Below are 24,746 nucleotides of genomic sequence, written 5' to 3'. Positions count from 1 at the left end.
TTTAAGTTGTCTTTTAACAAAGTTAAGAGATCATTAAACTTAGACGGCGTCATTCTGATGGCTGCAAAAAATTGCTACTCGTCTTTTATTTTTTGTTGGGAAAATCAATAATGTGGAAGCCATACTCACTCCTTTCAAGATTTATTGGTCGAACCCACCACCTCCCTTTAATCATTGTCTTACTTACATATTTGTTTTGACTATCAACAACATTAAGTTTAAAATTATTATTATTTTTTAATTCGCAACATTTTTATACCCACCATCAACAAAGATGGGGGTATATTGATTTTGTCATTCGTATATATATTCTAGGTCCTCATTAAATTCTAAAACCATGTAGCCATGTCTGTCCGTCTGTTGAAAGCACGATACAGTCCGATTGGAAAGAGCTAGAGGCTTGAAATTTCACATAAATTTTTCTTAAAGGTAAGGTTTGTTTGGTATTGAAAATGGAAAATATCGATCCATGTTTTCGGATAGCCCTATACAAGTGGCCCCTCGAAAAGCAGCTTTAACAGTCATAACTTGTTTAAAAATACGAATATATCGATGGGATTCGACATAATTAAGTTTCTCGGCATAACCAAATATAACACTCTTACTTGTTTATTTTTTGATTTTATATCATTCAAATTTTTTCAAACTAATTTTTAATATAATGACGTTAAAAATTGGTTTTGTTGTCCAAATTGTACGTCAATAGACGAATTTACGCAACGAATATTTGTCGATCTATTCGTAGTACAGAATGAAATTCGTCGTTCGTCCCAATTGTGCGTATACTATAAAGCAAAATCCTTAAATTTTGCACAAAAGCTTTGAAACCAATATAAAAATTTGTGTAATAGATTGGCGGACTTTTAATGAGGGACGTTGCACCTCTCATATAAGAATAAAATATACGAAAATTCAAATTTTACACGAAGAACTTTAACATCTGTGTAAACTTTTTGGGTAATGGCGGACTCCCAATTGGGGGTTGCACTTTCTAAATGAATAAAATATCCGAAATTCGTTTACCTGGGAAAATAATAAAGCCAGCTTATTTTTTGCACGAAGAAATTGAATATTAATTGAACATTTTGGGGAAAAAGGCAGACAATAAAGGGGTTCCATTCCCTTTTCTGTTTGCTATATGAATTCAATACAGAAATTCATCTGGGAAAATATTAGAATATATAGAAAATTATTTGAAAACGGTTACATTAAAATCATAACTAACGTTTGGAAAAATTTACGAACTTAAAGTAATTTGCCATTATGTAAACAAATTTATATCTGAAAAACTATTGTATTATATGTTTTCCAGATATAAATTTAGAATCTTTAAAATCGTTTTGTTTATTAACATTGCATTTTGGGTAGCATAATACACTAGATATAGCTACCCAGGAAAAACTTACATTGAAAAGTAATGAGTTAAAAAGCTAATAAAACCTCTTTGCACTACTTCTTTATTAGCAATTTGAGTCATTAACACGGTGATGTCATTGGAGGCAAGTACTTCTACGCTCGCTTACAAATAGGGAGTTAAAGAAGTACTTGCAATTTGTCTTACAAAACAGTTGTTGAGTAAGTTGTTTTATTTTTAATAATAAAAAGAGCCAGCTAGAATACGAACCAGGGACTTCGGTTTGTCAGTCAAATGTTCTACTCACTGCACCAATGCTTAGCTATTTTATTGCGCGTCAAATAATGGTTTTCACATACAAAACTAATTTTGTTTTCTTTTTTGTGAAACACAATTTCTAACACGCAATTGAATAAAATGTGCCAACAAAATTACAAAGCCGAAAATAAAGTACTTCTATATCAGATTAGAAGAAAGTCATTACTAGAGTACTTCTAAGTAATGCTGACGGGAAGTAGTAGTCATTGAAAAGTAAGTGGTTAGGGAAGTACTACCCATATCCATTAATAGCTGTAAAATTTCGATTACAATTAAAAATCAATTAAATTATTTTTCAAAAATAATCGTAATGATTATTTATTCTCTGGTATAAAATTTATAATTATTAATTGATTACGATTAAAATTAATTTAAAAATAATCAGGATTAATTTAAATTAATAAAAACAATTAAAAATAATCAGAATTAATTAAATAATTAATTTGATTATTATCAAGGATTAATTTTGATTAATTTCAATATATTTAATACAATTCTCTATCTTTTTATATAACGTGTAATGGAAAAATTTTCAAATTACATACTATTCGTTTTATTGAAAACAATATAATTACCAAGTTTATGTCGATCGAAAATCTTGATCTCAGTACAACATATTAGAAAAAAACAAGTAAGAGTGTTATATTCGGTTGTGCCGAATCTTATAAACGCTTCGCCATAGTGTATTTTAAACATATTAGTTTTATAAATATTTTCCCGACTACATTATTATTACACCAAAAGCAAAACAAAATAAACAACAACAACGCTAAACGAAATAAAAATCAGAATACACAATGCAATTAAATCAACAGACATCTAAACAAAACAAAATAAACAAGTAAGAAGTTATAATCGGGCGAGCTAACCATATAATATAAATACCTGTATACGAATATAATGTAATTTAGTTTTCATAATAAAGCATTTATGTTGAATTGTACCTTGCCTCAGGTATACTTAAGCCATTTATTGTTTAATAAAACTGTGGGTATTTAATTAAAATTTTGGGGCTTTTTATATATAAATTAAATGAGGGTCATCAAGGTTAGTATAGAACTTGGTTTTGCAGCTTTTTGTCGAGATACGAGTATATTAAACATAATTATGAATTTAAAATCCCTATTTGGTGGGTTCAGTTGTATGGGGCCTAGGTGAAATAATGGACCGATGTTAACCATTTTCAAAAGGCCTCGTCTACGGTATCATATAAGATTATGTGCCAAATTTTATTGAATTACCTTGAAAATTGCGACCTGTAGTTTGATTATAAGGTTTACAAGCCTTAATCGGGGGTACAGTTGTATGGGGGTTACATTACAAGAGATCGCACTATGGATCAGAAAGTAACTCTGGCGCGAATAAATGTATCACAATTACGTTTGTAGTTCAAAATATATTGAGGTTAGAAAACCATATCTTAATGAACGATAAACGACTATATGTATGAAAAAGAAGATATTAAAAAAATATATTTTGATCAATGACCTCCAATATTTAAATTATATATGACATAATTTCAGATATTATTCACCATCATATTTATAACTTTAATTTGATGGTCTGCGGTAATTTTTACATTATTCGGCATTAAAACCTCAATTTACTGTTACCATATTAATTCGCTTAAGAATGAGAGCAAACAATATAAATAACTGTTTTTTTGTGTCAAAAAAAAATCATATATTTATTATTTGCAATCTAAAATTTGAAAGGAACGAAACAGCAACATAAATAAAATAGAAATAAAAGAAATTTGTCAGATTTGCGTTCAACTAATTATAAAAAGTCATCGTTACAGCTTCTAATTAAATTTAAAAATTTACATTACAAGAGATCGCACTATGGATCAGAGAGTAACTCTGGCGCGAATAAATTTATCACAATTACGTTTGTAGTTCAAAATATATTGAGGTTAGAAAACCATATCTTAATGAACGAAAAACGACTATATGTATGAAAAAGAAGATATTAAAAAAAAAATATTTTGATCAATGACCTCCAATATTTCAATTATATATGACATAATTTCAGATATTATTCACCATCATATTTATAACTTTAATTTGATGGTCTGCGGTAATTTTTACATTATTCGGCATTAAAACTTCAATTTACTAGACTAAAAATATCTTAACACATTTTAACAAAAAAAGCACTCATATCCGATATTACCGATACTTATTAAAAAAACTTCTTAAAGGTACAAAACTCTTCACTTTCTGGTTTACTTTTCTTCTTTACTAAAATTATCATTGCATTGAGGCAATAATGCTTATGTAAAAATGAATTCAAGACAGATGATCGTTTTGTTTTCATGAGTCAAACTCCATACAAACATACTGAAAGGAAAATATCAAACTGTTACCAATTAATTTTTTTGTGTCAAAAAAAACATATATTTTTTATTTGCAATCTAAAATTTGAAAGGAACGAAACAGCAACATAAATAAAATAGAAATAAAAGAAATTTGTCAGATTTGCGTTCAACTAATTATAATAAGTCATCATTACAGCTTCTAATTTAATTTAAAAATTTACATTACAAGAGATCGCACTATGGATCAGAAAGTAACTCTGGCGCGAATAAATGTATCACAATTACGTTTGTAGTTCAAAATATATTGAGGTTAGAAAACCATATCTTAATGAACGATAAACGACTATATGTATGAAAAAGAAGATATTAAAAAAATATATTTTGATCAATGACCTCCAATATTTCAATTATATATGACATAATTTCAGATATTATTCACCATCATATTTATAACTTTAATTTGATGGTCTGCGGTAATTTTTACATTATTCGGCATTAAAACCTCAATTTACTGTTACCATATTAATTCGCTTAAGAATGAGAGCAAACATTATAAATAACTGTTTTTTTGTGTCAAAAAAAAATCATATATTTATTATTTGCAATCTAAAATTTGAAAGGAACGAAACAGCAACATAAATAAAATAGAAATAAAAGAAATTTGTCAGATTTGCGTTCAACTAATTATAAAAAGTCATCGTTACAGCTTCTAATTAAATTTAAAAATTTACATTACAAGAGATCGCACTATGGATCAGAGAGTAACTCTGGCGCGAATAAATTTATCACAATTACGTTTGTAGTTCAAAATATATTGAGGTTAGAAAACCATATCTTAATGAACGAAAAACGACTATATGTATGAAAAAGAAGATATTAAAAAAAAAATATTTTGATCAATGACCTCCAATATTTCAATTATATATGACATAATTTCAGATATTATTCACCATCATATTTATAACTTTAATTTGATGGTCTGCGGTAATTTTTACATTATTCGGCATTAAAACTTCAATTTACTAGACTAAAAATATCTTAACACATTTTAACAAAAAAAGCACTCATATCCTTTGGAAATTGTAAATGTTGTAGCAATTTTTTTTTTTTTTTTTTTTGAAACATGAGAGTTTTTTTATTATATTATTAAGTTATCAAGGTCTGTATGTTCGTTGCTTGGAAAGTTGAATGGGCTGAGCTCGCCGGATTGGGGAGGGTTCTTGAACATACTAAACCTTCATGTTCTACATAAACAAAAGAAAAATAATCTTTCCAAGGCTCTAATCTGCAAAGTAATCTAAGTTAAATACCAAAACTGGGCTATTGATTCATTATCAGGACATTTTGAATATATTGTATAAATATAGGTGATAGATGTATTCACCTAGAACACTTTTCTATAAGATTACCCACCCTCTTTCTACATAGATACTACAGTGTTCGAAAAATATCTGTTCTAGTATCTTCCCTAAAGTTTTAATCTAAAAATTGATATGCATTATAAGTCTAACAATCAGCATTCCCAAATATATATAATCTTTACTCAATATTATTCATTTTAGATAATTAAAATCTATTTATTTTCATTGAAACATGAAATGTAGAAAATCTTTGTAATTTTATATTAAATATAGCTTAATTTTTCATATAAAAATTCCAACTTTTAAAGCAAATACAGATAATATATAAATATATATAACATTTTTTTAAATAAATTGTTTCGATTATCATGTGTTATGTAAATATTAATCGATTGCATGTTAATAAAATTGTTGTGTATATTATGACTTACGATTTTTGTTGATTTATAACTTTATGTTTAACACCAATTGTCAAGTTAACCTTTTTATTATTCCTTTTCCGGCTTGGATAATGGTTTGAGCTCAAAACATTCCAGGAACTGTAACTTAAAAACATTGAATTAATAAATAGTAACAACAATCTTCTAACATGCTATAACTTAAAATTATTAAATTAAAATAATAAGATTGTTATTTTACGTTAGAGTTTGTAATGTATTATTAAATTACAAAAAAAAGATCTTATTCAATTCTATAAACATTTTTAACATTTTATCATTTCATATTTTAAGTAAAATTCTGTTGCTAATAAACTGTTAAAATTGTTTATATAGAATTGTTGATTACAATGTTAACATATAATAATGTTAAATTCAATTAATTCTCTTCTCTTTACTACAGAATTTAAACAAATAAAAAATGTAAAGCTTTTTCTTTTTCTCTTTGAAAATTACTTACACAAAAAAAATGTTAAAAACTCAGCTTACCTAATGTAAGCAGACTTACTTACATACTTATTTAAAAGCTTACACTCTATTTTGTCTTAATATTATACTTATGATATTTAATATTGATGACGTCACACTTCATCTCTATCAATTTTAGTGACCACGTTGAGAATATTCTTGTAATAACATACATCATCGGGCAACTATTTAGCAAATATTGAAGGTTATGATAGATTTTGTTGAGTGAAGTAAAACATCTAAGTGTAGATTAAATATCCAAATTACAAAATTTAGTTTTATTGCATTTTAAATAGAATATTATTGTTGACAAGATATCACTATTGAGGAATTTAGGCTGGAACATGTGGATGATTTAAGACACGTATGGACTTTGTACTGTAATCTTTGGGCATATTAAGTCTAATTTGCATAACAAATATTGATATGAAGAGTTGCGTAGTTTTCTCAACCTGCAGTATCAATATTGTTTAAATCGACAATTAGTTTGGAAATTATTTTCCTATATTAAAACCCTATTAAAGAATATTATTGAGCATTAAATTTTTAGTGATTTATAATAAAATCTTACCAATTTCAATTGGGTTAATTTAGCTTTCTATTGTAAAATTTAAAAAACAGTGTTTTATAGTTTAATTATAATTGTAGTTAATAAATTGAGTTATTTTTCTTTATTCTGAATTAATTACTCTAAATTTAAAAGAGTTAAAATATAAATTCAATGAAATCTTCCGTCTAACAAAACTTTATGCTCCAGAAATTATATAGAAAAGGAAAGAGCGGATGCTGAGCTTTAACTTTATACTTAAGTCGAACTTAATGGGCAAATACTGGATATTTAAGTCAGTAATTGATACCCTTCAAGGTTGCCAATGCCACTAATTAATTTTCTTCTATGGTAAAACAAAGTGATCTATTACAATTATGTTATAACATCTACAGAAATGAATATTATATTAATAAAATAGTTTCTTAATGTTAAAAAAATAATTTTAAATATCTTATGTAAATGAAAACATTGCACAGTGGGGCAGAATGGAAATTTTTGGAAATAAATCTGGCATTTCTAAACGGCTGATCCGATCGATGATAAAATTTGGCGTGAGCGTAGCCAAGGAGTATTCGAGTTTAAGTTTTGAAGATGAACCCCGCAAATGCCCCAGGGACGGAGCTGTGGCGGCTCAAAGTAGGGTACCTACGACATGTAAATTTTTTAAACTCGTGCCATTTTTTTCTTTTTCACCCAAACACAAAGATTTATATTTTCTGAAAGCGCTCGACGAGATCTTGAAAAAACATGCTTGAACATACCTTATCTCTTATGATATCCGAGTTATAGGCATTTAAAAATTTAGTGATACAAAATTTACCATACCTTGGTCCGCCTTTTTTTGAATACCGGGCGTAATTTTGGACCAAATGGACTCAATTTTTTCTTGTTATTTAGACAACAAAATTTCTAATAATATACACAAAATTTCAGATCAATATCATTTACAGATCCAAAAATATACGTTTTTTAATTTAAAAATTCAAACAATTTTAGATTTTTGCCGTTTTTTTGCCCAAAATGTGTCTTAACTCTTTTAATTATAAAATAAAATTTTTTTAAGAACATATAACAATTTTATAGTATTCTAAAAGGTATCTTTACGCAGAACGCTTTGGCGTAAAAAACTTGTCCTATTTTTTGTAAATGTTGCCACTGCGTCCTTCCGAATATGACCTATTTTTTTATCAAAACTTCAACTTTGGGCGACATGTTCTAAAATCCCAAAGCTGGGATCAGAAAACCGAAAGCAGTTTTGGAAACCTCAATATGTTTTCTATTTACTCCAAAAGTATTTTCCCAGCCCTGAAAGAAATGTGGACCCTATGGGCAAAAATGTAAAAATCCCATTTTTGGGATTTTCATTCCTATTTTTGGGAATTGCGGGATGCCCTTTGACCTTTTCAATTTTTTTTTTTGCATTTTCTTATTTGAAATGACAAATTTAACAAGCGTTGAAGATTTCATTGAGTTTTGTTCATAAATAAAGATTTTGTCATATATTACATATTTGTTAAATTTCTAAAACTATGATTTATATCAAAATTTCTATTTTTTATCAAAACTTCAACTTTGGGCGACATGTTCTAAAATCCCAAAGCTGGGATCAGAAAACTGAAAGCAGTTTTGGAAACCTCAATATGTTTTCTATTTACATCAAAAGTATTTTCCCAGCCCTGAAAGAAATGTGGACCCTATGGGCAAAAATGTAAAAAATCCCATTTTTGGGATTTTCATTCCCATTTTTGCGAATTGCGGGATGCCCTTTGACCTTTTCAAATTTTTTTTTTCATTTTCTTATTTGAAATGACAAATTTAACAAGCGTTGAAGATTTCATTGAGTTTTGTTCATAAATAAAGATTTTGTCATATATTACATATTTGTTAAATTTCTAAAACTATGATTTATATCAAAATTTTAATAGGGTCGCAGATAGCTACAACAATTTAGTCCATATTTATCCCTTAATCATTTTTAGTTAGATATGGAAATTCTCGACCCTTTACAAAAAATTTCAAGCCAATATCTCAATTACATTCAAAAATATGTTCATTTAAACCTATATCCTTTACTTTCATATTTTTCATATTTTAGTATTAAATATGACAGAACATGTTTAAATCTTTTATTTACCCATTTTCTATTTGTTTGCTTATTCTTATAATTGAAAGGTCCTATTATGCTTAAATTTTCAGAAATTTATAACTTTTTTTTACCTAAATTTTTTCGACAGATCATTTCGTTCTGTTTCGTTTATGATCATGTAGGTAAAAATATACAGGTAATGATAAATTCGATTCATTCACTAATAAGAAATATCAATGACTGAATTACAGGTTATAGTAACATAGTCCTAAATGTTAATAGGTAGACAGTTAGTAGACAGTAATTTTTTACTTTGAAATACCTGTATCGGAAATGACAAGAATTGGTATATAAGTAAACTTCTCAGATTTTAAGTACCATATTTAATAAATCTACAATGAAGATTACATTAAAGTACGAAGAGTTGTGTTCTGTTTTATGGAGTGTATCTTCAAAAGGACCAGAAAGAATTGAAGACATTTCAAATTATATAAAAACTACATATAGTAGAAAATTAGACAAAACAGGCATATCAAAAATTGGAAACTTTTTGATGTAAAAAGTAAGTCTGTGTATGGAAATCAAAAGAAATTTCGATTAAAATTTTGTAGTTGGATGGAAACTACTACGGAAATCTCAACTTACAACACATCAGCAGCAGCGCCTTGCAAGTCATACGAAGACTTATGTTCAAGGTCAAAAAAAAGAGGGTAACACAAAAACTGTTTTCAATCTCAAATGAGGAAATTGCTGATACATTTAACGAAATGCTGAAAAAGGAAAACCAACCAATGGTTGCCGTACATATTGCAACTATTCTTCCTAATGCATCATTAAAACGACTTAAGCGAATTGTGGAAAGTATACCAACTCCAACATCACAATCAAATTTTTCTGAAGAGGAAGCAATAGCGCTTATGTTGGAACTGGGTCTCAGTCGAAATAAGTACCAAATATTAAGGAAAGCTCTGCATGAAATAGGACACAATATATTACCATCATACAAGGCGATCCTGGAAAAAAACAAACTATCCTACCATCACCTATTGCTATTAATGATGTGGAAGTTTGTATTGATATATCATCTTTGCTCGAAAACACAGCATCAAGAATTGTTTCAGACTTTTCAGAAGACCAACTAAGAAAAATTCATAACTGTTATGTTGTCTTAATGTGTAAGCGGGGATGTGATGGTTTATCAGCACTTCCAGAATACAAACAAGCTTGTGAAAGTCGGACATTAGCAGACTACAAAAGTGTATTTATGTCATCATTAGTGCCATTACGAATTCGTTCATATTCCCTTAATCCATCATCGTCAAGCATCGGAAATTCATATGAAGATATATGGATCAATACAACTCCGGGTTCAACAAAATTTTGTAGACCCATTGGATTTGAATATATAAAGGAGTCAAAGAAAACAACAAAAAATTTAGTGGAATATTTAAATGCACTGGAGCCCATTTGCATAAAAATAAAGGAATTCTCTATTAACGTATCATATCAGCTAAGCTGAACAATGATTGATGGAAAGGTCAGCAATGCCATAACAGAAACTTCTTCCTTCTGGAGATGATCAATATGTAATGAAAAAAGTCGCAATTCTCAAATATAAACAAAAGCAGAAGTATTAATGAAGAAGTCCTGTCTTTCGGAATTTCACCACTTCATGCCAGAATACGATTTTTGGATTACTTTTTACACATAGCATACGACCTCAAATATAGAAGTGTGCCAGAGAATCTTACTAAATCAACAAAAAATAATGAAGAATTGAAAGAACTGAGAGCTGCGGAAAAAAGCAGAATCCAAGAAGAATTTAAAGTTCAGATGGGATTAGATCACTTCCAAGTTGCGGTAGTACAAATGACGGTAATACGGCGAGAAGGTTTTTTCGTGATTTTGGAATTACTTCAAAAATAACTGGAATCGACAAGGAGTTGCTTCAAAGAGTTAACACGATTTTAATGCCACTGAATAGTAAACATAAAATTAATGGAAATCGAAATTTCTAAATTACTTGTATCTCTGTATCCATGGAGGGAACTAACACCAACAGTACAAAAGTATTGTGTCATGGTCAAATAATAATTGAATGGAATATTCTTCCACTTGGAGAGTTAACAGAAGAAGCCCAGGAAGCGAGGAATCGAGATTTTAAGCATGTTCAACTTTTCAGCTCAAGAAAATGCTCCAGGCAATCACAGAATGAAGATATTTTTAATAGTTTACTTCTATCTTCTGATCCTGTTCTTTCAACAATGCGAAAAATGGATTTGTTATGAAACTCTATCATCTCAAAACGAGGAAGATTTAAAGGACTTATATTACCTTCTGGATATGTATACCGATATGACAGATTATTTTATAGAAAATAAGTAGTGTTAGGAATTAACTATATAAGTAGGTTGTAAGAATTAATTGTATTATGTTTAAGATAAACAGTTCAAATAAAAAAAGCTATTATACTAACTGATGATATTGTATTAATTTTTTTTATATTTCGGTGGGCGGGAAAGATGGTTTGTGTGGGGTGATTTAGGTGTTGTTGTGCGTGGCTCATAATAAAATTATATTTTTTTATTGTATATACAATGTTATAGTCTTTAATAAAATAATTAACTAAAAAATTTTTAAAAATTGTCCAAATATTTTATTCAACACCAAATGTATGTTCTGTCATACTTAATACTAAAATATGAAAAATATGAAATTAAAAGATACAGGTTTAAATGAACATATTTTTGAATGTGATTGAGATATTGACTTGAAATTTTTTGTAAAGGGTCGAGAATTTCCATATCTAACTAAAAAAAATATTAAGGATAAATATGGACTAAATTGTTGTAGTTATCTGCGACCCTATTAAAATTTTGATATAAATCATAGTTTTAGAAATTTAACAAATATGTAATATATGAAAAAATCTTTATTTATGAACAAAACTCAATGAAATCTTCAACGCTTGTTAAATTTGTCATTTCAAATAAGAAAATGCAAAAAAGGGCATCCCGCAATTCCCAAAAATAGGAATGAAAATCCCAAAAATGGGATTTTTACATTTTTGCCCATAGGGTCCACATTTCTTTCAGGGCTGGGAAAATACTTTTGGTGTAAAAAGAAAACATATTGAGGCTTTCAAAACTGCTTTCAGTTTTCTGATCCCAGCTTTGGGATTTTAGAACATGTCGCCCAAAGTTGAAGTTTTGATAAAAAATAGGTCATATTCGGAAGGACGCAGTGGCAACATTTTCAAAAAATAGGACAAGTTTTTTACACCAAAGCGTTCTGCGTAAAGATACCTTTTAAAAAACTATAAAATTGTTATAAGTTCTTAAAGAAAATTTTATTTTATTAATAAAAGAGTTAAGACACGATTTGGGCAAAAAAACGGCAAAAATCTAAAATTTTTTGAATTTTTAAATAAAAAAACGTATATTTTGGGTCTGTAAATGATATTGATCTGAAATTTTTTGTATATTATTTGTTGTCTAACTAACAAGAAAAAATTGAGTCTATTTCGTTCAAAATTGCGCTCGGTATTCAAAAAAAGGCGGACCAAGGTATGGTAAATTTTGTATCACTAAATTTTTAAATGCCTATAACTCGGATATTATAAGAGATAAATAGTATGGCCAAGCATGTTTTTTCAAGATCTCGTCGAGCGCTTTCAGAAAATATAAAAATCTTTGTATTTAGGTGAAAAAAATGGCACGAGTTTAAAATTTTACATGTCGTAGGTACCCTATTTTGAGTCGCCACAGCTCCGTCCCTGGAGCACCTGCGGGGTTCATCAAAACTTAAACTCGAATACTCCTTGGCTACGCTCACGCCAAATTTTATCCCGATCGGATCAGCCGTTTAGAAATGCCAGATTTATTTCCAAAAAAATTCCATTCTGCCCCACTGTGCATTGGTATTTAATTTCATCCAGGATGTAACTTTTTAAAATAGTATCAAAACAAATATATTTCCTTTTTAAAAGTCTATTATTTTGCGCAGCACTGTATATCTAAACTATTTGAAACAAATTTAGATGTAAATAATCGGTTAAAAGATTCATAGAAAAGAAGAAACAATGGAGTTGATCTATTTGCAATTAAGACAAGATTTACTGTTAATACAATTAAAATAAATAAAAATACCTGAAGAAATATGCATGTTTGACATTCTGGATCGTCGGTGGCACTGGGCTTAGCAAAATCCCATGATAGATCCTCATATCGTAATCCAAGAAGTAGAGTCTAAAATATAAGAAGTTAAATCCTTTTATAACAAAAAAGCAATAACTTTTTATAAACATTTTTATAAAAAAAAAAAACATAAAATATTATTTAAAAAGTATTTTTTTATTTTTTATATATACTTAATTTTATGTTTTTAGGTTCATTATTATGGAAATTTAAAAAAGTACCTTTAGAAAAAGTACCAAAAAGTCCCCTATTTGGATTCTCACTTAATTCAATGTTTCCATGTACAATATTATAGAAAATTCAAATGGTATTTTTGTAAAACGAAAAAGTACAAAAAGTAGTAAAATTCTATATGTAGGTTGGTTGTAAAAACTTCATCGTGCATATTAAAAATATAATAACGAAATCTGCCGTTGAGGCTTAAAATCGAGTTATTGGACTTCAGCTGAAAAAATGAACACTTTTTATTCCCTACACCACATTAGTTTCCAAAAAATACCTCAAATTATGACTCGTGCGTCTTTTGCTACATACCTTTTGTCTTTAAACTCAGGATCGGCAGACATATACTACATTTTGCACTTGTATAAGTGAAAGAGTGAAAAAACAAGAAATGAGAAATCATTATACTCTCATCTCCACAAAATGCATGTATGGAAAACTGATATTTAGAAATACTATTAATGTAACACAAATCTAATATATTTTAATTTAAAGGTAGCAAATATTTTTTGCCCTGTTTTGCACATATTTATTTTAAATATTAAAATATATGTATATAAAAACACAAAGCTTTTTAGCTTTGAGCTTTTTAAATATATTTGTAATTAAATACATACATATTAAAGGTAAAAATTAACAAAAGTACATTAAATTTGGTTAATTATTACAATTTTCAAATTATGTTGAAAGAAAAAACTTTTAAAAAGTTAATAATTCTAAAAACTACTAAATATGTAGATACTAAAAAAGCACATCATTATGTCATTTCTACTCCCGTTGAATTGGGGTAAGCTGTTAAGGTATTTAATAGGGTCAAGGGTGATCTGTTGAGGGTTTGCCATTTTGGAGTGATAGAAAAGGAGTTAAAGGAGTATGTGAAAAAAAAATTTAGAAAAAGATCAAATTTAGTTCACAACAAGAATTTTCAGTTGTGATCTCGCGAGATATAAAACCGAATTGCCAATAAAAAAAATTCGATGGAAATTTTTTAGAAGAAAGCAAATTGATTTTCTTAAAATTATCCATACAAAAATATATATATAGTAATAAAGGTGATAATAACAGTTACAATTGTAAATGTAAATTAATATAATTTAATACTAAACTTACGATGATAGATGGTTTTTTTTCTGCTTTGATGTTGTCGTTCTTTAAATAATGTTGATGGTGTTGTTCCTTCTTGTTAAAGTTCCTTTATTATTGGCTGAATTGTTTCCTGTGGATTTCCGCTCAGTTTACTCGTACTGTTTTGTAAAATAGATCACTTTTGATTCATGTTGAAGCCACTTTATTATTATTTTTAAATAGGTATAGCTTTTTGTTTTATATATGTAGGGCAGAGTTATTTTATTGTTCTATAATTCACATAATTCAAAACAAAGTTAATTTATTGTTTTGATTTTATATTTTTTTTTCTTTCTTAATCCTTTTCTTTTTCTTCCTTTATAAAACAAATTTGTTTTATTGCCTTATATTTTTACGGTCAAAACAAAATTAATTTATTGTTTTGATGAGTCCTAATCAAGTCTAATAATTTATTTTCACTTAGTTAAAGGATGTGACTACCCTTTTTTATTTTCACTTAGTCAAAGGATATGACTATTTTTATTATTTTCACTTAGTCAAAGGATATGACTATTTTTATTATTTTCACTTAGTCAAAGGATATGACTATTTTTATTATTTTAAGGAATTGATATTAATATACCTATCCCATCCTCGTCGCCAGAAATGAATAGGGTTCGTTGAGAATCCAAAAAAAACACAAGTTTATTTTTGTTTTCTTTAATTAATGTTTATTAGGTTTTTGATACTCGATTAAGACTGACTCCATGATACAAAATTAGTTTATTTATAACTTATGGTTTTATATAAATAAATGCTTAATTGCAAAAGATATAAAAATAAAGAATTACATTGATATTTCGCTAGTCATCGAAAACAAAATTAGTAAGAAGTTTGTTTTAGGTTGATGACTTTAAATGTGTAAACAAACTGTTTTAACTTGTGAAATATGCAATTTTTAATTATTAGGAACAAACTGTTAAACTGTGCAATATGCAATTTTTAGTTATTAGGAATTTTGGTTTATTTTAATAGGTGAACAAACTGTTTTAAACTGTGTAATATGCAAAATATCAATATAAAAGAAAAGTAATCATAATAGAAACAATATGTTATGGTATTGGTTTATATTATGATTTTATTGGGTCGTATTATAACTCTTAACCTTAGCAATACGTTGTTGTTGTTCTTAACACTATACAAGCAATAGTAAAACAACAACACTTTCGTATTCATTGCTGGTAAACATTGACGAGACGTAGATTTTGTTTTTGTTTATCGTAAAAAAAATTGTTTTAAAAAGCACTAGGAAAAAATTTGTGTTAGTTTTAAATTTCAAACTTACATTATTCGCATATAAAATTATTGTACAATAACTCGCAATCTACTCTCATATAATTGAAAACGTTTTAAATACTTTTTTCTATTCATTAATAAATATATTTGCAAAACAAAAGGGAAAATTATTTTATTTTAACAAAAAATGCAAATCATTTTTCTTTGCTGTGTATACTTTGTATGTTTGGATTCCAAACATACAAAAAAATACACAGCTGAATAAAACCAAATACATCTACACACACACACGTGTACATCTTTTTCTATATACAGTGTTGTTGTTGCTTTTATAACAATTTTTGATGAAATTTTCAGGTTGTCTCGGATTTTTGCTCATATCTCCGTTATTTACCGACCGATTTTGCTGATTTTAAATAGCGATCTTCTCGAAAGCATGTCTAATAGAATTATTGAAGATTCGGATCTGGCCGATATGTGGGGTCCTCTAAAAGCTGATTTCAACAGACAGACAGACGGACATGGCTTAATCGACTCCGCTATCTATAAGGATCCAGAATATATAAACTTTATAGGGTCGGAAAATTATATTATAGAAATTACAAACGGAATGACAAACTTATATATACCCTTCTCTATGATTAATTCCCAGTTATATTGCATTTTTCGCATTGCATATAATTAAAATTATTAGGACGAGTGTCATATGACACATATGTATATCATAAATAAAAAGAATAATTACCATGTTTATGAATAACGTAAAAATGTAGTATAGAACGAAAACAACTAATGATACTGAACGATAGTCTTAAACAAAAATGTAAAAATGTAAATAATTTTCTATAGAAATTATAATAATATTAAAATGCGTATTCGACAGAAAACTAATTTATGTAAACTTTGACCTTTAATATCTCACTTAGAGCGTAAGATATTTTTAGTGACTTTCAACCTTTTACTAATTATGCAAAAGAGAAGCTATGTGACAATACTCATTAAGCTATCTGAAATTCCCCAGATTTCTTTTTTTTAGCAAAATTTGTAATGCATTTCTCGATAAATTCAAATAAAATTTATTCAGGATTTTTGTCATTAATTTTAACGAATTATAAATAAATTATTTATTCGAGCTCGAGGTCTTTATCTTGATTCAATGTGATCTTTATTAAAAATTCAATATTTCTACATCCTTTGGATGTCATCTTCGGTAATCTTAAACATAAACAGAAAAACATATATTATTTTCACGTATCACTGTACAAGTTAACAACGGTGTTGGCACTGCCAACAAAATCATTTCTGCAATATAAGCTCTTTTCATACACGCGTATCTGCTCTAATTACAAATTGATTTCTTGCAATAACCATATTGAACCTAGAAATATGAAGTTACGCATGTAGAGCCCGGATTAATTTAGATCGTATAAAAATGGGCTACAATTGGTATTTTTTGATTTTTTGCAATAATATTCGTAATGAATGTTTTTTTAACACATCATGGTGAAGGGTATATAAGATTCGGCACAGCCGAATATAGAACTATTATTTGTTTTTGCTGAAATGTGTCTTGTAGCACTAGTAAATTACTTTATGTCAAAAAATGATCCTAATTGGCCAAAAGACCAATTTCTTTAATGAGGATTATATCTATGACATTGGAGATAAGCTACAAATGACACTTTAAAATGTTTTTTCCCAGGTAAATAACAATCTGACCTTCTAACATGGGCAATTTTTTTTGACAGATTTAAGATTGTAATGATACAAATTGCAATAATTTTATAAAATTTCAGTATAAAACCTTTAATATATGGCATCTAATGTTTAATCTTAATCTATGGAATACTACCACATCATTACTGTGATCTGAATACGCTTAATTCTTCACAAGCTTAACTTCATATTATACACAAAATTTAAGAGATAATATCTAATATCGTATTGAATTAATTGTAAAATGCTAAAATATGAATTTGCTAAAATGCTCGCTACACTTAATGTAAGTTCACTCCATCAAATGTTTGACGAAAATGATGTAACCCCTAAAAAATCAACATTTTGATTTCCTTAAAATATATATTTATTTGAAGACATCAGTTCAGAACGTCTTTATTATTTGTTTCGACAATATTTGCAATTACAAAAATCATGCATAATCAAAATAAATTTACAAAATTAGTGGTTACGTCTTTTTCATCAAATGTTTGATAGGTCTGCAAGCAGCTTCAGACAACTCAATACCAGAGCTGTAAATTAATCATTTATTTCTGACTTAATTCGTGAATTGAATTAGCAAATTTTAAATTCATTCTTTTTATATAAAAAACAAATTGAATTAAATTCAAGTCAATTCATATTAATTTGGTAAAAATTAATTGCAATTCATTTCCAATTCAAATGAATTCCAATTCGTTTCTAATTCAAGTGAATTAGTCAATGAATTGCAATTCTTTTTCAATTCATTTGAATTGAATTGATTTTGCTGGCAAGAAGAATCCGAATCGGCACCCAGTTTTACATTCCTGTTACGTCCACGCGTTATGCAGGCTCGTGATACCTGCAAACTTCTCTGTTGTCTAAGTGGTAAACCAGTACCAACCGTTAAATGGTACAAGGATGGTCGCGAGCTAAACAAATACGAATATTCTATGACGCATTCTGATGGTGTAGTTACAATGGAAATCATTGACTGTAAGCCTTCTGACTCCGGTAAATACACATGCAAGGCTACAAATTGCCATGGTACAGATGAAACCGAATGTGTAGTCATTGTTGAAGGTAAATAAATATTATGATATGAAATCGAAATATAAGAATAAGTTTGCTTCTTTAGTTGAAGGGTGTAGAAACAAAGTATAAATATCAACTGTTTTGACATGTCTAAACAGTTTAGACATGTCATAAGATTTCGTTAGAAAAATAGATCAAATATTGAAAAAATTTCTGAAAAATCCGTTAACATTGGCTGACTTCTTGGCTTTGTGTACGAACACGGTAGTGTGTTTCTTAACGCCGCAGTACAAAGTATTGACAATGCATTCTGTTTACAAAACCTCATCGACAAGTTTTACAAACTAGGCGAAAATGTAATCAACGCATTAATTTTAATATTGATGCTTGCTGAAATTACTTACTAAAAATACACAAACAGCTGATTTACTAAAAACAAAACTCTGCGTATTCTCTATTTTAAAACGTGAAAATAAACGAAGTAACTTTGCGATGTTTTGAATCTTTACACATATGCAATACTTAAATATCGCAGTGAACTTTTGTTTATAATTTGTATTGGTACGTTTTGGAAGTCAGCCATTATACCAAAATTATTCAACATAATAAAAAGCAACTACAATATCTTAGGTATTGACCAACAATATTTATTGGCTGAAAACGTATATAGTACTAGTGTTTTAACTGATTCTACATATCTTACTGGATGATATCAATAGGTTAGTTTATTACAAAAATTGCTTTCATTGTTTCTACATTCCCCAATAAGTCAAAGGGAAAATTACAATTAGTCAATAGAAAATTTATTTTTAATTTATATAAGAGTAAGATTGAAATCTTGATAGGGCAACATTTAAGTGTATTCGAATAAATATTTTAAAATAACTCAATATATATTTGTACATCGTTAAAATACGGCGGTGCGTTATTCAAATGCTTTTTACGAAAATCAGACACTATATATTTAATACCTGCAAAGTCGGCCTTAACCGACTATATTTTTAATTGTATTTTTACTAATATTAAAACAACAATTTATATAATTCTTTTTTGAATAGGAGAATGGGTTACACCTGAGCAGGCAGAACTTGCTCATAATTTCTTATATTCAGGAGGTAAAGATTTTTATAAAGGAAAATAAAGCTATGTTTTTAATTTCCCTAACCTTTAATTTCCCTTAATATTGTTAAAAACAATAATTACCTAATTTTAAATACACACATACAAATTTTCCTACGTATAATTCCAATCCCACTCCCTTTTATTAAACAAAACATGTAAATATATTATGTATTTTATTAACCCTAAATACAATAAAGTATTGAAATAAACTAATATATCAAATATTAAAATAAACTAATATATCACAAAGCATGCATTTTAATATAGAATTACTTCCAGTAATTTTGTCATGCATTAAAATGAATACGTAATAAGATAATTATCGACAAACTTAAGTTAGATACTGTATGTTGTTAAATGCATTACGTTAGTCCTTAAATTTGGCAGGTGCTCCCAAAATTTGACAAAATAATACAACGCACACAGTTAATTAAATGTTTAGCGTTTCATTATAGATTACTTCTTTATTCATCCAAGATCTTGGGAGAACCAAAAAACAATAACATAAAAATATATTTAAAGGACTAACTAAATGTTCACATACAGTACAGTAAGGTATTTACATACATGTTACTCCATATCAGTCAGTACATAAGGAAGCTTTTCAATCAAATTAGTCTGGTATTTAGAACAATTAAATGTATTTTACTTAAAGTGACACTTAGTTTCCAGTATGTTCTTCTGATAGAAATAATTAAACAAATTCTATTAGTTTAATTGTACATGTATGTAAATGACAAAATATTTCTGCTGCTTACCATCTGGTATGGATATTTATTCGTTCTTATTTATGACATTTGTTTACTTAGATCGGAAATATATTGAACATCCTCTAAAACCAGTACCACCACCAATCATAACGAGGACACAATTTAGTTCAGCTTCACATAATTCTAACTCATTTTCTTCATCCACAACAAGACAGAATGAAGTTTCGTCGAGCTATTCATCGTCCAATCAAAACTACTCATCCAGCAGCAGCAACAAGGTAAGTGAAAAAGTGCTAATTTAAGTATTTATCTATCTATCTATATAAATAAATCAAAAATAAACTCAAATATGCCTTATCCATAACTTATGCAAAAATATGTCCTAACTAAGCCATGCCAAAAATCTTTAAATGTCAGGAACGTGTAAATATCTTATATATAAATCCGTTCGATGTACCATAAAAAATATACATTTGCAAATTTAAACAAGTAAAAAATTATAGTAGGGCGATATACTATAATACCCTACACCTGTTACAAAAATAAAATGTGATTTAGTTTACCTTTCCTGAGATATACATATTTAAGCCATTTATTGTCGAATAGAATAGGGGACATTTAAGTAAAATTTTGAAGGGTGCTTTTTATAGGGGCTAGGGTAGAATTAGGCCCTATAATTATAAATTTCAGGAGGGTCATCAAGGCTAGTATTGAATTTGGTTTTGCAGTTTTTGTCTAGATACGAACATATTAAACAAATTATGAACTTAAAGCCCTATTCAGTTAATGGACAAAGCAGCCTTGTGTAATGTATTTTTTAATATACGCTATGGTATTATACAAAAACTATATATGTCTTTTCAATGCCTTTTAGACTGTCAATAACTCTACAAGTTCCTATTCGACAACAAATAACAGCATTTCGAACAAAAAGAAATATGCCGCCAACAGCCTTCAAACTCCCGGAAGTCCCTCCAGATCGCGTAGTGCCACTAAGGAATTGATACGTAAGATAAAATAAAAAATGAATATTGTTTGATATATATAACATTTCCTATTACTGTAAATTTGTAGTGCCTCCAGATGATTCTTTAATGTGCAAGCCAGAATTTACCAAGCCCTTACAAGACTTGAGTATACGCGATGGTGATCAATTGGTATTGACCTGTCATGTTAAAGGTGATCCTGACCCACAAATTACATGGTCTAAAAATGGAAAATCCATTGCCTCGTCAGATATTATGGACTTGAAATATAAAAATGGCATTGCAACACTAACCATACATGAAGTATTCCCCGAAGATGAAGGGATTTATACTTGCACAGCAACCAACTCTATTAGCGCTGTCGAAACAAAATGCAAATTAACTGTTAAACGTATGTTTTTTAAAACTATAATCAATACAACAATATTTTATTTAATTCTAATATATTGTTTATTTCAATTTGTCTCAACAATAGCTTTGGATAAAAACTCCACCAAACGTTTAATTAGCAGTGATAAACCACCAAGAATTGTTAGTCACTTGGAATCCCGCTTCGTTAAAGACGGTGATATGGTGACATTGGCGTGTCGTATTATTGGAGCTGAAAATTTCGACGTGGTATGGTTGCATAATAACAAAGAAATCAAACCCAGCAAAGATTTCCAATATACCAAAGAGGCCAATATTTTTAAATTACAAATAGCAGAGATTTTCCCTGAAGATGCTGGCACTTACACCTGCGAAGCATTCAATGACGCTGGCGAATCATATAGCACATGTACCATCAATGTTATTGTACCAGGTGAAGAGCCAAAACAACCCACTTTCGTCAAATTCCCCACATCAGTAACCGTCCAAGAAGGTGAAAACGCAAAATTCGAATGTGAAACCCAAGAAGAACCTTTACAATTGACCTGGCTTAAAGATGGCAAACAAGTCAACGAATCTAGTTCACGCTACACCTTTACCAAGGAAGATGGCAATCGCTATACCTTTACCATAAAGCAATGTTCCATAGATGATATAGGTCAATACCAAGCTAAATCCATTGGCAGAAAAGGTGAAACATTCGCCGCTTTCTCCATCAATGTATTTAGTACCGAATCATAAAACAAACGAAAAACGAATACTTAATATTATTAAAATTATTATTATTGTAATAATTGTATATATACATAGTTTAACTTTATTAACAAGAGAACGAAGTAACGGCGCTCGCTATAAATCTCTCACGTATATAGTTGAAAACCCTACACCCAATCATAATATACATAGATATGCATTTCTCTTGTTTACAAAAAAAAACAAAACAAACTCGCTCTCTCACTCTCCCTCTAGAGTTCTCTTTTTGTACTTTACATACATATTTTGAATTCATTAGAATAAATTTTTTATATTATACTATGTCATAAAATTGAAAATATTCATGTACTTATTCTGTTGGTTAATTTTGTAAAGTTTTGTTATAAAAACACTTAATTAGTTATATCTTTAACTGTTTCATTTGATTATTTTGGTGTTGACATTTTATCAAGAGGCATCCTCAACTATCAATAAAGATACTCTCTCTATAATAAATACTATATCTCTCTCTGCGAAAAAGAACAACAATGATGCCAAATCCAAATAACGAAATCGAATTAAACCAATTAAAGCTATTAAACTAATTAAAACTATTAACGTGTTTTCCATTTTTTTAATTACGAAGTTGGTAATACTCTATTAAAACGATTATTTGTATCAATTTGTTTTGATTTGCGTATTGCGCATTAAAAATAAAAATTCTTAATAAATATTGAATATAAAGATAAGTGTGTTTTTCTTTCCGCTGAACCATGTACAGTGAATCAACTAAGTTTTTTGCCTACCTTTTTTAAAAGAATTTTGTTTTTTATTCATGGATAAAATTCGAAAAACAGGTAAAAAGTACCAAGAAAAAAATATTAAAATACAAATTTTGGTGCATTTGTTGTTGCATTTTATTATTTTCCATCATAATTTGCACATCAATAAAATATTTTGCACATTGAGAATTCCGGTTAAATTTGTTGGGTTTTTTAAACTATTTTTTAATTACTTTTTAGAATCTATTCTTCTTGTAATTTGCAAAAATCATATTCTCTTTGTGTGAAAATGTGATGTTATTTGCCTTAAAAATGTTTAAAGGATAATAATGAGGCAATTTCGATATAAAAAATTAGTTTTGATTTCTAGAAAAATATAAACAATGAGATATAATTATGAGATGTTTAATCAATAACATTAAAAAATATAAAATAGAATAATTGATGAAATGATCCAAAGAATTATTTGAAAAAATTGCACTGACTGGTGCTTCAAAATCTTTAACTGCCAAAGGGAGGCAGCTTGTATCCAAGGAAAACCATTGAACTCCTGATTTAGCTTCTCCAAAATTAATATACGAACTAGGAGGAACACTATGTTTAAATTTAGATCTCTAAACAGACCTTAGAATTCTTGGAACCAATGTAAAGAAAAGTGTCGTGTAGTACAGGAAAAATACCTACTTTAGATATTTAAAATATAGGTGGTTATCATACCCCGAAGGTCAAGAAAAGCAATATTTTTTAGCTAATACATACACTTATAAATATTTAGAACCCAAATCAAGAATAACTATCCAGATCCTAATATGCCTACTGTATCTTATTCATAAAATAAAGCATTTAAAATATGAGGTTTAAAATCAGGATTTTATCATGTAATAGTTCTATAGTGATATATGGTGATGTTCCCTTATTTAGAGTGGCTAGGATGGTACTTACTGTTAGATTTATTGAATAAAAATCAATATTCTACAATTCTAAATAAAATTTACATAGTACTCCCCAAATGGATGGGGTTTCTGTAATGTAGTTTTTGTTTATCAATACAAAATGACCAAATACCCAGATAATTTTTGTTATAATATATATATTTATACCCCAACAAAAATTTTTTCTAGGTCCAAATCCATTGATTATCTAATGTATCATGTATCCAATTCAAAATTACTTATTATTTTCGAAATTTAATCAAAGAAACGATAGATTTAAATCTATTATTTATAAATTCTTATAGGTATATAGGATAATAAATTGGTTAAGAAATGTCCAAGAAATGTCGTTCCACTACTAAATTATCTAAAAATGTTATTGGTGTAATAAAAATATTAAATTTTAAAAAATAATGCAGCAATATTAAAAAAAATAACAGAACCTCTAAAAAAGCAAAATACTTTATTGACCTAGACAATTAACAATACGTTCACATTTTATCAAAAATCTCGTTAATTCATATCACGATTTTACTTTTTATGGTAGAAAATTAATATATAAAATATTATTTAAAAAATACAACAAACAAATTGCTTTATTTTGCTATAAATAACTGTTTAGATAAAGTTTTTTCTTAAAATTTATAAAATTTTACATAGGCATATTACTTAATTGATTCATTGTACATAAGAGTGGTCTTGTTTATATGTACAAAAATAAGGTGCCCATATTCCCAATTAAAATG

The 24,746-nt window shown here is 28.2% G+C and overlaps 1 protein-coding gene across 1 annotated transcript; it reads left to right on the top strand.

The window, feature by feature from the left end:
• Positions 1 to 18,159: 18,159 nt before the first annotated feature.
• Positions 18,160 to 23,030, top strand: LOC124418456 (myosin light chain kinase, smooth muscle-like). The gene is made up of 6 exons (XM_046954275.1): positions 18,160 to 18,454; positions 19,465 to 19,521; positions 20,338 to 20,516; positions 21,113 to 21,245; positions 21,313 to 21,615; positions 21,700 to 23,030. The coding sequence occupies exons 1-6, from the start codon at positions 18,217 to 18,219 to the stop codon at positions 22,332 to 22,334; spliced, it is 1,545 nt and encodes a 514-aa protein (XP_046810231.1). The 5' UTR covers positions 18,160 to 18,216; the 3' UTR covers positions 22,335 to 23,030.
• The last annotated feature ends 1,716 nt before the right edge of the window (positions 23,031 to 24,746 follow it).

This window comes from Lucilia cuprina, chromosome X, assembly GCF_022045245.1.
Source record: "Lucilia cuprina isolate Lc7/37 chromosome X, ASM2204524v1, whole genome shotgun sequence".
In the NCBI taxonomy this organism is placed as follows: domain Eukaryota; kingdom Metazoa; phylum Arthropoda; class Insecta; order Diptera; family Calliphoridae; genus Lucilia; species Lucilia cuprina.
The sequence above is the reverse complement of the archived record's forward strand: the minus strand, read 5'-3'. Positions and strand labels throughout refer to the sequence as shown.